The sequence below is a fragment of the Pecten maximus genome, chromosome 8, assembly GCF_902652985.1.
Source record: "Pecten maximus chromosome 8, xPecMax1.1, whole genome shotgun sequence".
NCBI classification, from domain to species: domain Eukaryota; kingdom Metazoa; phylum Mollusca; class Bivalvia; order Pectinida; family Pectinidae; genus Pecten; species Pecten maximus.
In genome coordinates, this window is record NC_047022.1 from 2472898 (window position 1) to 2488203 (window position 15306).

Below are 15306 nucleotides of genomic sequence, written 5' to 3' on the forward strand. Positions count from 1 at the left end.
CATCACTCTACCTCACTTAACATGACTCTACATCATACTACATCTCAATACATTACTCTACATTATCTACAGCACATTATGTTTTTGAACTCCTAATTATTATATCATATTATATATTTGATAAAAACGTAAACAACATATCTGTGTTTTAATATTTTGAAACAAGTAATGCACAGCAAAGTTCTGGGAATATTATATATAAACGACTGGTTAGGATGCTGCGCTGGTCAGTATACTAAACCTTATTATAAAATACAAGGTTCCGTCAATTTTGATATAAATGTCCGATTTTGTTAAAGTGGAGCGAGAAAGCCCGTTGTCGGTCAGTAGGGAGAGCGCAGTGTCATACAGAGCGCCACTGTGTTGGGCTAACATTATAAACACGCGGTGTATGGGGTTTGACAGGCAGTGAGCGAGTGTCGCGGTTGGGATGAACGTCGTTATGACTGAGGGAGACAAACATTTGTGAAATGGACACTTTATTTATCCAGTGAGGACATTTAACACAACGTACACATTTACACTGTAATCTTGTTAGGATTCCCTTACTTTGGAATTGAGTGGGATATATATCTCTACTGTTGAAAAATAGTTGACATAGATATTATCTATTCATATCGATCTGAAAGTGAAAGTGTGTTGTTGTCTTTATGAGATGACATAGGACCATCACCGAGGGATTTCTGATAGAAGGTTTCTATTCCAGAGGCCAGTAAAAACAGGACACCGCTTGTGAAGAGAGTTACACCTGTTTCCTGGAGACGTTATTAAGATTAGTAGTTGACAACCCCCGGGCAGCCATGACGCCGTCTCTCTATATATGCATTCTATTCCTTGTGGTAAGTGTATTTTTTTTTTACTTAATATTTCTAGAAAAAAACAAAAAAAATCTTTTCGTGTTTTTTCCTACACTCTCTAATATCAGCCGTCGACACCTGATACGCTACTCACCAACGATGATATGGGGTTGATCTGTATTTTTACTTTTCTCTTTCAAAGAACTACATGTCTATCGATAGATTTCAATAGTTTATTTCGGTCCGTTTTCTATATATATGGCTTTTAAATTACATTTTCATTTACATATGAATACAGCGTACGATTCCATACAATATTTCTATCCGTATATTTTTTTTTCTCTGAGTGCGGATAATTTATACATGTGCATAAACTCATTTAAAATACATATCGTATATGTTTGAATCAATTTAAACTGCCGACCCAACCACCATTGAGGCGGTTTGTGGCCGGGAGTTTAAATTGATTTAGACGTATTTGATATGTCTGCTTACTGTGAAACGTCATTAAACGAGCCAATGTTTAATTGATGTGGATTGTACTTATTTAATATGTACGTGTGCCTGACTCTAACCTAGACTTTATCTCATTTAAATTTGTTTTATACGATAAAGCTTCTGTGTGAACTCTGAGCCCAGGCGCGAGTCGTCAGCCAGTAACACCTGTGTTCACTGTCGTATTTAGATAAAACGTGTGTCTGTATATCCTGATAAAATTATTGTAAAAACACAGTGATCAAATTAAGTAATCCATTTCTTTAATTTGAAATATTTCCTGTAAATTAAGATAAATGAGTGTTTACCCATTGTTGCCTGTTTATTGTAGATGTTTATAAGATATGCTTTGGTAATGTTGGGATATTATAGAATGTCGTAATGTTGGGATATTATAGAATGTCGTAATGTTGGGATATTATAGAGTGTCGTAATGTTGGGATATTATAGAATGTCGTAATGTTGGGACATTACAAAGTGTCGTAATGTTGGGACATTATAGAATGTCGTTATGTTGGGATATTATAGAGTGTCGTTATGTTGGGATATTATAGAATGTCGTAATGTTGGGATTTTATAGAATGTCGTAATGTTGGGATATTATAGAGTGTCGTAATGTTGGGATATTATAGAATGTCGTAATGTTGGGATATTATAGAGTGTCGTAATGTTGGGATATTATAGAATGTCGTAATGTTGGGATATTATAGAGTGTCGTAATGTTGGGATATTATAGAGTGTCGTAATGTTGGGACATTATAAAGTGTCGTAATGTTGGGATATTATAGAGTGTCGTTATGTTGGGATATTATAGAATGTCGTAATGTTGGGATATTATAGAATGTCGTAATGTTGGGATATTACAGAATGTCGTAATGTTGGGATATTATAGAATGTCGTAATGTTGGGATATTACAGAATGTCGTAATGTTGGGATATTATAGAATGTCGTAATGTTGGGATATTACAGAATGTCGTAATGTTGGGATATTATAGAATGTCGTAATGTTGGGATATTACAGAATGTCGTAATGTTGGGATATTATAGAATGTCGTAATGTTGGGATATTATAGAATGTCGTAATGTTAGGATATTATAGAATGTCGTAATCTGTGTATCTTACCGGTACAGCACCCTGAACATCGCCTGTAAAACAGCAGTTAAATTCACATTTTTAAAAGCTGTCTATACCAAATATTTCAATAAAATTATCAACTTTACCTTAAATCTGTCTTTACGGAATAATTCGATAGAACCATCAACTTTACCTTAAACCTGACTAAACCGAATACTTCGATAAAACCATCAATTTTACCTTAAATCTGACTATACCGAATACCTCGATAGAATTATCAACTTTACCTAAAATCTGTCTTTTCGGAATACTTCGAAAGAAATCATTAACTTTACCTTAAATATGACTTTACTGAATAGTATTATCATCTTTATATTTAAACTGTCTTTACCAAACCTTCCGCCCAGAAATCTTTGATAAGTGAACGTTTAACCATTAAATTGAGCACTTAACGACATGTAAATCTGTTACATTTTTATTTGGAATCCTCTTTAATCCGGAAACATGTAAAACCGGAATTGTGTTTTGTGTTTAGAGAGCTATGGAAGTCCGACCAAATTTCACATCGAATGACACATTGATGTAGAACACGGGAGGACTCGATATGTATGTCACGGAATTGGCACGCTATAGGTAGCTACTGTGATCGCAGTCTAAACCATGTCACGTGGTCGTCAAAATAGCGCAGGTTTAGGAGTCATCAGCTGTGATATAGACAGGTGTATGTTTCAGATAAAGTAAAGTAACTATAGGTGTTCGGTATAGACAGGTATGTTAATTCCAGATAAAGTAAAATATTTCAAGGTGTTCGGTATAGACAGGTATGTCAATTTTAGATAAAGTAAAATATATCAAGGTGTTCGGTATAGACAGGTATGTTAATTCCAGATAAAGTAAAATATATCAAGGTGTTCGGTATAGACAGGTATGTTAATTTCAGATCAATTAAATTAACTACAGATGCTCGGTATAGACAGGTATGTTTAATTTCAGATAAAGTAAAGTAATTACAGGTGTTCGGTATAGACAGGTATGTTAATTTCAGATAAATTAAATTAACTACAGATGTTCGGTATAGACATGTATGTTAATTTCAGATAAAGTAAAGTAACTACAGATGTTCGGTATAGATAGGTATGTTTATTTCAGATAAAGTAAAGTAATTACATGTGTTTGCTGTAGACAGGTATACTTATTTTGGATAAGGTAATGCAATTGTAGGTCTGAATAGAAGAGTGCATTATAAGAAAACCTGTGTTTATCAGATATCACGACATCGTACCCTCAGTAATATGTAGGTACGGTAATTGCAATGTCATGTTTTCAAGGTTCGCTAAACATGGTTATGGCAATGTCATCTGCTCATATATGGTAAGATAGATACGGTTATTGTAATGTCAGCTTTAAATGCTTCGATAAATGCGGTTATTGTAATGTTAGCTCTGTATATGAGTAGATAAATACGGTTATTGTAACGTTAGCTGTGTATATGGGTAGATAAATACGGTTATTGTAATGTTAGCTGTGTATATGAGTAGATAAATACGGTTATTGTAATGTTAGCTGTGTATATGAGTAGATAAATACGGTTATTGTAATGTTAGCTGTGTATATGAGTAGATAAATACGGTTATTGTAATGTTAGCTGTGTATATGGGTAGATACGAGTATACGGTCATTGTAATGTTAGCTGTGCATATGGGTAGATATATACGGTTATTGTAATGTTAGCTGTGTATATGGGTAGATACATACGGTTATTGTAATGTTAGTTGTGTATATGGGTAGATAAATACGGTTATTGTAATGTTAGCTGTGTATATGGGTAGATATATACGGTTATTGTAATGTTAGCTGTGTATGTGGGTAGATATATACGGTTATTGTAATGTTAGCTGTGTATATGGGTACATATATACGGTTATTGTAATGTTAGCTGTGTATATGGGTAGATATATATGATGGTATAATTTTTCAATTCATTGTCCATATTACTGTATTTCTTTGTCTTTTATTTCAATTCTTCATGCCTTTTTGAATCATTGTCAGTTCCTCTAAATTGTTGTCGCTTTCGTTGATTAAGTAAATCCCAACCGAGTAGCCGATTTTAAAATATCAATATTTCAAATAATTAAAACGCTATGAAATAGTATGAAAGCGTCCATTGAAATCAGAGCTTTCTTTATAAATTAGAATAAATAGTTTGAGCAATTAGAACAATATTTAAACGAAATGTTGACTTTTAGTACTACCGTGAGAAATTTAAATATTTAAGTGAAAAGTAAACATCGCTGTTTGCGTATCACGGATGTTGAACGGCAGTGGAACTATTTCTAGTAAGAATAGTTTTATTTAAATGGATCGGCACTGACCAGTTTGTACTCTGTACTAACATCCTATGTGGATTGATTTCCTGTTTGAATGAACTAATGAAGTTCCCGTCACATTTACCAGTACTACACGGGGAGCTATGTAAACAGGTAGGGCCAGCACTGCCTCTAACACAGGGGCCTGTGTTGTCTATAGACCCGGAATGGTGGGACCAGCACTGCCTCTAACACAGGGGCCTGTGTTGTCTATCGACCCGGAATGGTGGGACAAGCACTGCCTCTAACACAGGGGCCTGTGTTGTCTATAGACCCGGAATGGTGGGACCAGCACTGCCTCTAACACAGGGGCCTGTGATGTCTATCTATCCGGAATTTTGGGACCATCACTCTAACACAGGGGCCGCGGTGCCCGAGTGATTAAGGTGTCACGACACTTTATCACTAGCCCTCCACCTCTGAGTTGCGAATTCGAAACCTACGTGGGGCAGTTGCCAGGTACTGACCGTAGACCAGTTTGGCTTTGTTTGTTTTTGTTTAACGTCCTATTAACAGCCAGTGTCATTTAAGGACGTACCAGGTTTAGGAGTCGGAGGAAAGCCGGAGTACCCGGAGAAAAGCCACAACCTATCACGCTTACAAAAACGAAGCAAAACAATTTTATTGTTTACGTTACGGAGTGATCTTCATAAACGTTTAGCAGTGTTCGCCCAGCTTGTACTTATAGATAGTGGCTTTGAGGGTCCTGTGGTCTGACAGATAATTCCATAACAACTACACGACAGAGAGTTCGTAAAACAGTGAACATCACAGTGATCTGTCTGATACGAGATCTATAGAAAAATGTTCAATTTTCTGTCCGATACGGGATCTATAGAAAAATTTTCAATTTTCTGTCTGATACGAGATCTATAGACAAATGTTCAATTTTCTGTCCGATACGGGATCTATAGAAAAATGTTCAATTTTCTGTCCAATACGAGATCTATAGAAAAATATTTACTTTTCTGTCTGATACGAGATCTATAGAAAAAAAATGTTCAATTTTTGTCTGATACGAGATCTATAGAAAAATGTTCACTTTTCTGTCCGATACGAGATCTATAGAAAAAAAATGTTCAATTTTCTGTCTGATACGAGATCTATAGAAAAATGTTCAATTTTCTGTCCGATACGAGATCTATAGAAAAATGTTCTTTTTTTGTCTGATACGAGATCTATAGAACAATGTGCACTTTTCTGTCCGATACGGGATCTGTAGTAAAATGTTCACCTTAAATACAAAAGTGAACACGTGACTGGTGTAACATTGAACTTCAATCTAGGTTTAATCGGTGTTTATAGAAAAAATAACCGATACATCACGAATTGACTCCGTTTGTGTGGGACCTGCACACGTCCGTTTAATACCGTGGAGTGTGTCACTAGGTTAGCTGACGGTGTCTGTGGTCAATCGTGACGTAAGCTGTAACCCACAGCTATTTCGGAATGGCATGAGATAATTAATGATAACACTGCCCCACCCCCGGGCTTACACGTAATAATAGATTTGTAGATTTGTCCGTAGCGACGTTCGGACATGAGATAGGATAATTCAGGGATGACTTGATTTGATTGACATCGTGTCGATAACACGACCAGTTGATCACAGTGAAATATTGATGTACGTATACATACGTATTTGACCGGTAAAAGTGATGGACAGTATTTTAGAGACCTTTGAAGTTCTGCTTTTCTGTTATTTATAAGGTATGAATTACCTGTCATACTGGCCTTGTAATTAACATCATAAATTTATCTCGAATCGTCAATTTGTACCCCGGATCAGGCCCCCCCCCCCCCCCCCCCCCCCCCCCCCCCCCCGCGCCCCCTAACTGACAGTAGGGTTATAGATATGTAAACGGGTAAACGGTGTCTTATCAATTATATGTATATTTACTGTCTAACCTCCTTATCTCGAAGTTAGCGGGTTATGAAAAAAACGGGCATTTGAGATATAACCGAATATATTGCACGTGGAACTTTTAATGTCGGGACCGAGATATTGTTCCAATTAAGCAGAGTCTTCGAGTAATCAGAGTTCGAGTTAATTATGGTTGACTGTAACACCTATTTGATGTGACACTAGCTATCTCGAACACACAAATCACAAACATAAAAGCGTTCTACCTATATTGCAAATGAATTTGATAAATAATCAAAGTTACAAATGTTGGGCTGTATGAAAACACTCGAACATTTTCTTCTGATTTAACAAAGAGGCCTACGATGACTGTACCTGGATGTTACGTTTCTGGAGTCATACCATTGAGCTATATTCAAGGTCACAGGGGTCAAATTGGTTGATACAACCAAACAACAACGTCTTATGAACCAAAAGACATAGAATCTAGATATTTGCCATTGATTGATTGGATCGATAGAGAAGGTCCAATGAGGTAAAAATCGTGTTAGTGATACAGGCCCATTGTGCCTCTTGTTCATTTTAGTCCTGTTTTGAGATCAGATATTAGAATATTTTTTTTAGATTTTTTGAAGATATCCAGGCAATGCGTTTTCCGTTCACAAAAAGTACGCATAATTTGTCGAGACAAAGAATCGTCAATTAACAATAATTAATAGATACATGCCAAGTGTTGTATATATCGCAAACAATACCAAGGGTACGTCGTGTGAACGATGAAAGTGATGGCATAGCACGTATTCCAAAATTAAATAGAATTACATACAGTTTCGATTGACATTGTCAAATTATATGCTATCGGATTTTATAGGTAAATTCCGGCGTGCGACGATAAGAATTTATATCTATAACATTATCTATATATGTGTGTCAGAGTGTGGTTGGTTTGACCTGTAGATAAACTTCATATATCTTTATTTGAAAAGTAATCTTAAACTTTTCTCCAAAAAAGCAAATATGCCTGTCGAACAGGTAGCTCTCCTAGTGTCGACCTTTTTAGGGTAGAACTTGTCACTGCTTGTACATTAGCTACTCTAATACGCCCAGCTGTAAAATTAGATAGAGGTATAGTTGGATACTAACCGATGCTCGTGAGTTGTATGGGGCAATACGTCCAATATTTACACTAATCAATCAAAGGAACCATACGTGACGACATGGTATACACCCGAACTGGTGTCAGTCCAAAACTAAAATTTAAATTGTTTTTTTTCTTTAAAAACTATCATTAACAACAATTTTCCCTCGCCTTCCTCTAACCCACATATACATTTACACTCACAATATATTAAAGTTGCAGTTTTAAATATCTTTATTCGTTTTTTTGCATATTATAAGTACATGGAATACATATAAAAAACATCAAATATAGATACAGTTTTACAGCAACACAATATCATTTTTTTGAGAAGAGCATCAAGGGTGACAATGATTTGGTATATAATACTATCGTTTAATTTGATATAACTGGATATCTGAAATAGAACGTTAAATTTGATTATTTTTCAGACTTCAATCGTTAATACATGTACATACGGTAAACTTTATAAAGCTTCGTTTCTTTTTCAAATCTAAGTCAGTATTTGTATAGAGAACTTAAAAATACCGTGGTAAGTATTAATGACTTGATTTGTAGTCAACAATTGTATTGTTAAGGATAGATAACACACGTCATACAATATGTAATTCATTACAGTAATGTCCAGATATACTGTCAAATAGAACATGTCAACTTGTAACCTTGAATGCAGGTCATATAAGAGGCGAACGATACATTTCAAAACAAACTATATTTTAAATATTAACGTAAGGCTAAATAGCCATGAATGTCAGCGTAGACACGTGATCCTCCCGTGTCTGAACGACACTATAAAAATTTCATTAAATACTGTCAAATAAAACACAGCACACTCTAGTTTGTCTTTTGAATGATAATCTCCTGTTCAAGTTTTCGATGCCGGTCTGGAAAATTAACAACCGTTGGTAATGGAACCGGGGTCCCTTTTCATCGTTACACCGGCCGCTCCGCTCACGAAACGACCCCACTCGAACGATCTGGTTTATACATCCTTGATTCTAGTGGTATAACATTGTGCAGGCTATCTATGTTCGGTGTCATCGTGTAAACAGTTTTTTAGATTTAATTCAATAGCAAATCAAATATTGACAGTGTGCAGACGACTAGTGCTTCGTCATAAAGAACTCCAATATTTTTATTAGGAAACATTCCAAACGACATATATATTATACACGGTGAAATCACTGTCCCTGTGTGTCTGACTGTGAAATCACTGTCCCTGTGTGTCTGACTGTGAAATCACTGTCCCTGTGTGTCTGACTGTGAAATCACTGTCCCTGTTTGTCTGACTGTGAAATCACTGTCCCTGTGTGTCTGACTGTGAAATCACTGTCCCTCTGTGTCTGACTGTGAAATCACTGTCCCTGTGTGACTGACTTTGAAATCACTGTCCCTGTGTGTCTGACTGTGAAATCACTGTCCCTGTGTGTCTGACTGTGAAATCACTGTCCCTGTGTGTCTGACTTTGAAATCACTGTCCCTGTGTGTCTGACTGTGAAATCACTGTCCCTCTGTGTTACACTGTGAAATCACTGTCCCTCTGTGTCTGACTGTGAAATCACTGTCCCTGTGTGTTACACTGTGAAATCACTGTACCTGTGTGTCAGACTGTTAAATCACTGTCCCTCTGTGACTTACTGTGAAATCACTGTCCCTGTGTGTCTGACTGTGAAATCACTGTCCCTGTGTGTCTGACTGTGAAATCACTGTCTCTGTGTGTCTGACTGTGAAATCACTGTCTCTGTGTGTCTGACTGAAATCACTGTCCCTGTGTGTCTGACTGTGAAATGACTGTCCCTGTGTGACTGACTGTGAAATCACTGTCCCTCTGTGTCTGACTGTGGAATCACTGTCCCTGTGTGTCTGACTGTGAAATCACTGTCCCTCTGTGTCTGACTGTGAAATCATTGTCCCTGTGTGTCTGACTGTGAAATCACTGTCCCTCTGTGTCTGACTGTGAAATCACTGTCCCTGTGTGTCTGACTGTGAAATCACTGTCCCTGTGTGTCTGACTTTGAAATCACTGTACCTGTGTGTCTGACTGTGAAATCACTGTCCCTCTGTGTTACACTGTGAAATCACTGTCCCTCTGTGTCTGACTGTGAAATCACTGTCCCTGTGTGTTACACTGTGAAATCACTGTACCTGTGTGTCAGACTGTTAAATCACTGTCCCTCTGTGACTTACTGTGAAATCACTGTCCCTGTGTGTCTGACTGTGAAATCACTGTCCCTGTGTGTCTGACTGTGAAATCACTGTCTCTGTGTGTCTGACTGTGAAATCACTGTCTCTGTGTGTCTGACTGAAATCACTGTCCCTGTGTGTCTGACTGTGAAATGACTGTCCCTGTGTGACTGACTGTGAAATCACTGTCCCTCTGTGTCTGACTGTGAAATCACTGTCCCTGTGTGTCTGACTGTGAAATCACTGTCCCTCTGTGTCTGACTGTGAAATCATTGTCCCTGTGTGTCTGACTGTGAAATCACTGTCCCTCTGTGTCTGACTGTGAAATCACTGTCCCTGTGTGTCTGACTGTGAAATCACTGTCCCTCTGTGTCTGACTGTGAAATCATTGTCCCTGTGTGTCTGACTGTGAAATCACTGTCCCTCTGTGTCTGACTGTGAAATCACTGTCCCTGTGTGTCTGACGGTGAAATCACTGTCCCTGTGTGTTACACTGTGAAATCACTGTACCTGTGTGTTACACTGTGAAATCACTGTCCCTGTGTGTCTGACTGTTAAATCACTGTCCCTGTGTGACTGACTGTGAAATCACTGTCCCTGTTTGTCAGACTGTGAAATCACTGTCCCTGTGTGTTACACTGTGAAATCACTGTCCCTGTGTGTCAGACTGTGAAATCACTGTCCCTCTGTGTCAGACTGTGAAATCACTGTCCCTGTGTGTTACACTGTGAAATCACTGTCCCTGTGTGTTACACTGTGAAATCACTGTCCCTCTGTGTCAGACTGTGAGATCACTGTCACTTTGTTTTGCATTAACATCTATGTCGCGATACTGTCCCTATTAGTGGAATATTTTATAACAGGTGGCCACAGACATTAATATCTGTCGAACATGAAAGATGATCTATATACATTGTTGTTTTATTAATACGGTATCTATAGTTTGGGCTGCGATGAATCTAAGTGAATACGTAATCAGTGTTAATATGTTACCATAGAAACCAGTGTTAATATGTTACCATAGAAATCAGTGTCAATCTGTTACCATAGAAACCAGTGTCAATCTATTACCATAGAAACCAGTGTTAATAAGTTACCATAGAAACCAGTGTCAATCTGTTACCATAGAAACCAGTGTCAATCTATTACCATAGAAACCAGTGTCAATCTGTTACCATAGAAATCAGTGTTAATATGTTACCATAGAAACCAGTGTCAATCTGTTACCATAGAAACCAGTGTTAATCTGTTACCATATAAACCAGTGTCAATATGTTACCATAGTAACCAGTGTCAATCTGTTACCATAGAAACCAGTGTTAATCTGTTACCATATAAACCAGTGTTAATATGTTACCATAGAAACCAGTGTTAATCTGTTACCATAGAAACCAGTGTCGATCTGTTACCATAGAAACCACTGTCAATCTGTTACCATAGAAACCAGTGTTAATCTGTTACCATAGTAACCAGTGTTAATATGTTACCATAGACACCAGTGTTTATATGTTACCATAGTAATCAGTGTTAATTTGTTACAATAGCAGTAGACATATACAGGGAGATATTGAGAAACCGACTTATTAAATATCAAATTAATCTGAATATTGATTCAGGAGACGATTATAATGCTACTTTATATTGCATACTTTGACTACAACCTTACATTCAGTAGCTGTGAATTCCTTCCTCCTGTAAAAAATCACGGGATTTATACAATGATTTCAGATTTCATTTGTCGTTTGATTTTCGATCCAAGCTGCGGTGGCTGACGATTGGCTTATTGAAAACAAACTTTTACTTGCTTCTGTGTTTATGTGAGCTCGTCACCTTTCAGTGCATTCTGATTTGTTTTCTGATAAGAAATCAACACCTGTTCGAATATTTCTATGATTTGCTAAGTCAAGACATGATGTACATTAAACTGTGGTGGGTTGTCGCCTCCATTTGATATATTTCCCATAGGCGTGTTTAAACAAAATCAAGTTTGTATTCAGATCACAAATCCTTTGGGTCCACTCATCAAGACATTCCCGAATGGAAACTAGAACAGTTTTATACATACGTCCTAAAATTATCGTACGTCCTAGGTGTATCGTACGTCCTAGGTGTATCGTACGTCCTATCGTACGTCCTAGGTGTATCGTATGTCCTATCGTACGTCCTAGGTATATCGTACGTCCTATGTGTATCGTACGTCCTAGGTGTACAGTACGTCCTATCGTTCGTTCTAGGTGTATCGTACGTCCTATCGTACGTCATATCGTACGTCCTATCGTACGTCCTGGATGTACCGTACGTAGTAAGAGGAAACCGTACATAACCTAGCGCAGTACGTAAGAAGAGGATCAAAATTCAAGAAGTTACGGATTAAGAATGATGTAGTTATCTTACCAGATAATTAATTACTTGTGTCATTCTAAGATTACCACGGTAGGTTTGTTTACCCCTGAGATACACAGCTTGTATGTGGACAGACGTACTGGGGATGGCGGCCAATTATTATTACCATTATATTTGTCCGACATATATCGTTTGTGGACCCTACAGTCTATATTTAATCGATAAATAAGCGATACGTACTGAGCACTTTATCTGATTTTCGATCTGGAAAAAACTGAATAACTTTTGAAATATAAACGTCTTAGTAGGAAAATATACAGGCCCATTCGGAAGTCAGTGTTAGTAAACTACGTCTCCGAGAGTCATCGAATGACGTTTCTGGGAAAGGAAGGGTGATTTTAGAGAGCTCGTATGGTCCGGAGGTGCCGACTTCGATTTACAGGTCCGACATAAAATCAAACTGTTCACTACCTAATCATCCTACACTTCCGGTTTATCGAGTGTTACACCTTTTTGATATAGCATGAGTAGGGACTAATTGTTAATACTAACCGGAAACAGACGACCGTGGTCTCAATATAAACTCACATCGCGTGATTTTTTTTAAAATGTCCGTTCATATTTTCGAATTGACTGCGCATGTGTATACAGTATAACCCACTTGTACCTGTAGTAACATCCTTTTAGAGATCGGCGACCTGGATTTTGGACGGTTGCCAGGTATGTACGCCATCTGCTGTATAATGAATCAATCGGCAAATTGTCGTACGTTTTGTTTTAAAAGCTAAACTGTGATATAGGGGCCGGTCATGTTGATGAATGTTTTCATAAATGTAAATACTTTTACAGTGTACATGTAACAGTTTGATGGAGTTTCACAATCATATTAAATATAAAATATAGTTTTTGACAATATCCATCCCCAATACTACAGTTGATACGATCATACACGTTTTCTTCAAGAATTTCAAAAAACCCTATCGCCGAGTAGCGATTGGCTGTGACAATTGTCGATAATGCCGATTCGTGTCAAGCATTAAACCAGAGACTTGTATATCAGATTTATATTCACGTCTCTGATTAAACAAGGTGTGTTAGTCAGAGGATTTCGGTGTTTCGATACCTCCCATCGTACGCTGACAAGTCGTGCATTTTCAAATGCGTTCAAACCATTAGGAACTTACATGTGAAAGTAGATACAATGATAGAAAACCTCTCTCAAATGAATTTTATTTTCCCTTGATCTGGCCAAAGTTCAACGTACATACCATAACCTAATTAAGGAGAAATGCTCGTTAAAGCCGCTTTTCTTAACTTTGTCAAGTTACTCAACGGAGACCTTCAAGATGGAGGATTAATTTAGGTCGAAGAACGCTTAGATGAACTCTGCTTAGGTTGGTTCGGTTTGACATGATTTCCGTCTCCATTTCACGGAGATTGTTATGTTCGGGTGACGTGACTGCTCCCTGAGACGGACATGGGCGCGGCTATGTGGCCCTTTCCAGTCAGGTGTCGAACTCCATATGATGATCTTGATTTAGAAACTATATGAACTGGAAATCCGTACAGATCGCCCACGTGATAATTGGTGCTGAGGACCCGGATCGATTTATTTTAATTAATCGCCCCCAGGTGTTGTTAGCTCCATTGCTGCCGTACAGCCTGAGGTCATCATTGGTCAGTGTCATCACGGACTGACCATGGTCAAATCTGGACAATACCATAATAAAATCACGGTAAAAGCGTTGTATAATCATCGTAAAATAAATTTACCTGTAAAACATATGATCACGTCTCGGAATACTTAAAACGTCACCAATATTTGCGCACACAGCACATAAACGTCACGGATGCGTGCGCACATACTTATACCAGTAGTGTGATCATACTGTGTAGTCTCGCTAACACAAACAGGTAAGGGGCGACATTCACACCGCCCCAGGGGTGGCCAAACTCACATTAAACTGTATGTGCTGATTCCTGATTGTCCGGAATGACCATTAAAAGCCATTGGTCACCATAACGCTGCGGTCAGCTTATTTTTCGACTTACATCGTAATAGCTAAACTATTCTTCTTTAGAAACGGTTTTCTTTCACGGAGAGCCAGTATTATTATATAAACCAGCTGCCTAAATCGCGGCAATAGCTCGGATTTAAATAGACGATAACTATCTCAACAGCTGAAATGTTTAACCCAAATATAATGTACACACTTCTCTGATTATTCGTCGGAGTGGAAATTGTCGATGTAGTGAATAAAAAAAATCTTGAACCTTGTCGATATGTTTATTAATTTACCATCTTTATTTCCCACACCGTAATTATAACTAATGAGATCCCGATTGACCAACCGCCAATTATATCTCAGAATCGCAATGCTGACAGATTCGGTTGATTCAACGTTCTTGTGGAATTCACAAGGTTAAATTACTACGACGAAGGTGAATTAAAGTGGCGCAATTATCATAATATCAACGTTGAATTCTTTCCATCGCCAGCATTCTCATTTAATCCATAATTTATGTTATGGAGAATGTAAATTAATTATCATTTGTAAATAGTGAATGTTAATTATTTTCCGACATTTTAGATAATCAAGCTGTCAACTTGATTGATATATGGACTGTTTTAAAACCTGCAAAATTAATGCGAATTTATAATTTTCATTCTGATAGAGGTAAATGGTTAAGTCACTATAAGATGAATGAGGGTTAATTTAACCTTTGAGCTCACTGTAATTTTCCGCTAGGAACAAAGGCAAATGTTAGGAATTTTTATCATTATCACCAGAATGGTCAGCTAGGAACAAAAACAGAGTCCCAAGTAACCTGTCACACTTACAAAACAGAGTCCCAAGTAACCTGTCACTGTCACACTTACAAAACAGAGTCCCAAGTAACCTGTCACACTTACAAAACAGAGTCCCAAGTAACCTGTCACACTTACAAAACAGAGTCCCAAGTCACCTGTCACACTTACAAAACAGAGTCCCAAGTCACCTGTCACACTTACAAAACAGAGTCCCAAGTCACATGTCACACT

The 15306-nt window shown here is 37.6% G+C and overlaps 1 protein-coding gene across 3 annotated transcripts in view; it reads left to right on the top strand.

Annotated features, from left to right (window-relative positions):
* The first annotated feature begins 368 nt into the window (after positions 1-368).
* Positions 369-15306, top strand: part of LOC117332408 (cartilage matrix protein-like) — an 83307-nt gene continuing 68369 nt past the window's right edge. Inside the window, exons 1-2 of one of the 3 annotated variants that reach the window (XM_033891293.1) lie at positions 369-490; positions 707-839. In XM_033891293.1, coding sequence (XP_033747184.1) covers positions 801-839 — 39 coding nt within the window. In that variant the 5' untranslated portion in view covers positions 369-490; positions 707-800. Of the gene's footprint in view, positions 840-15306 lie in introns of all 3 variants that reach the window. The other 2 variants (XM_033891292.1, XM_033891294.1) reach the window with 2 other exon arrangements.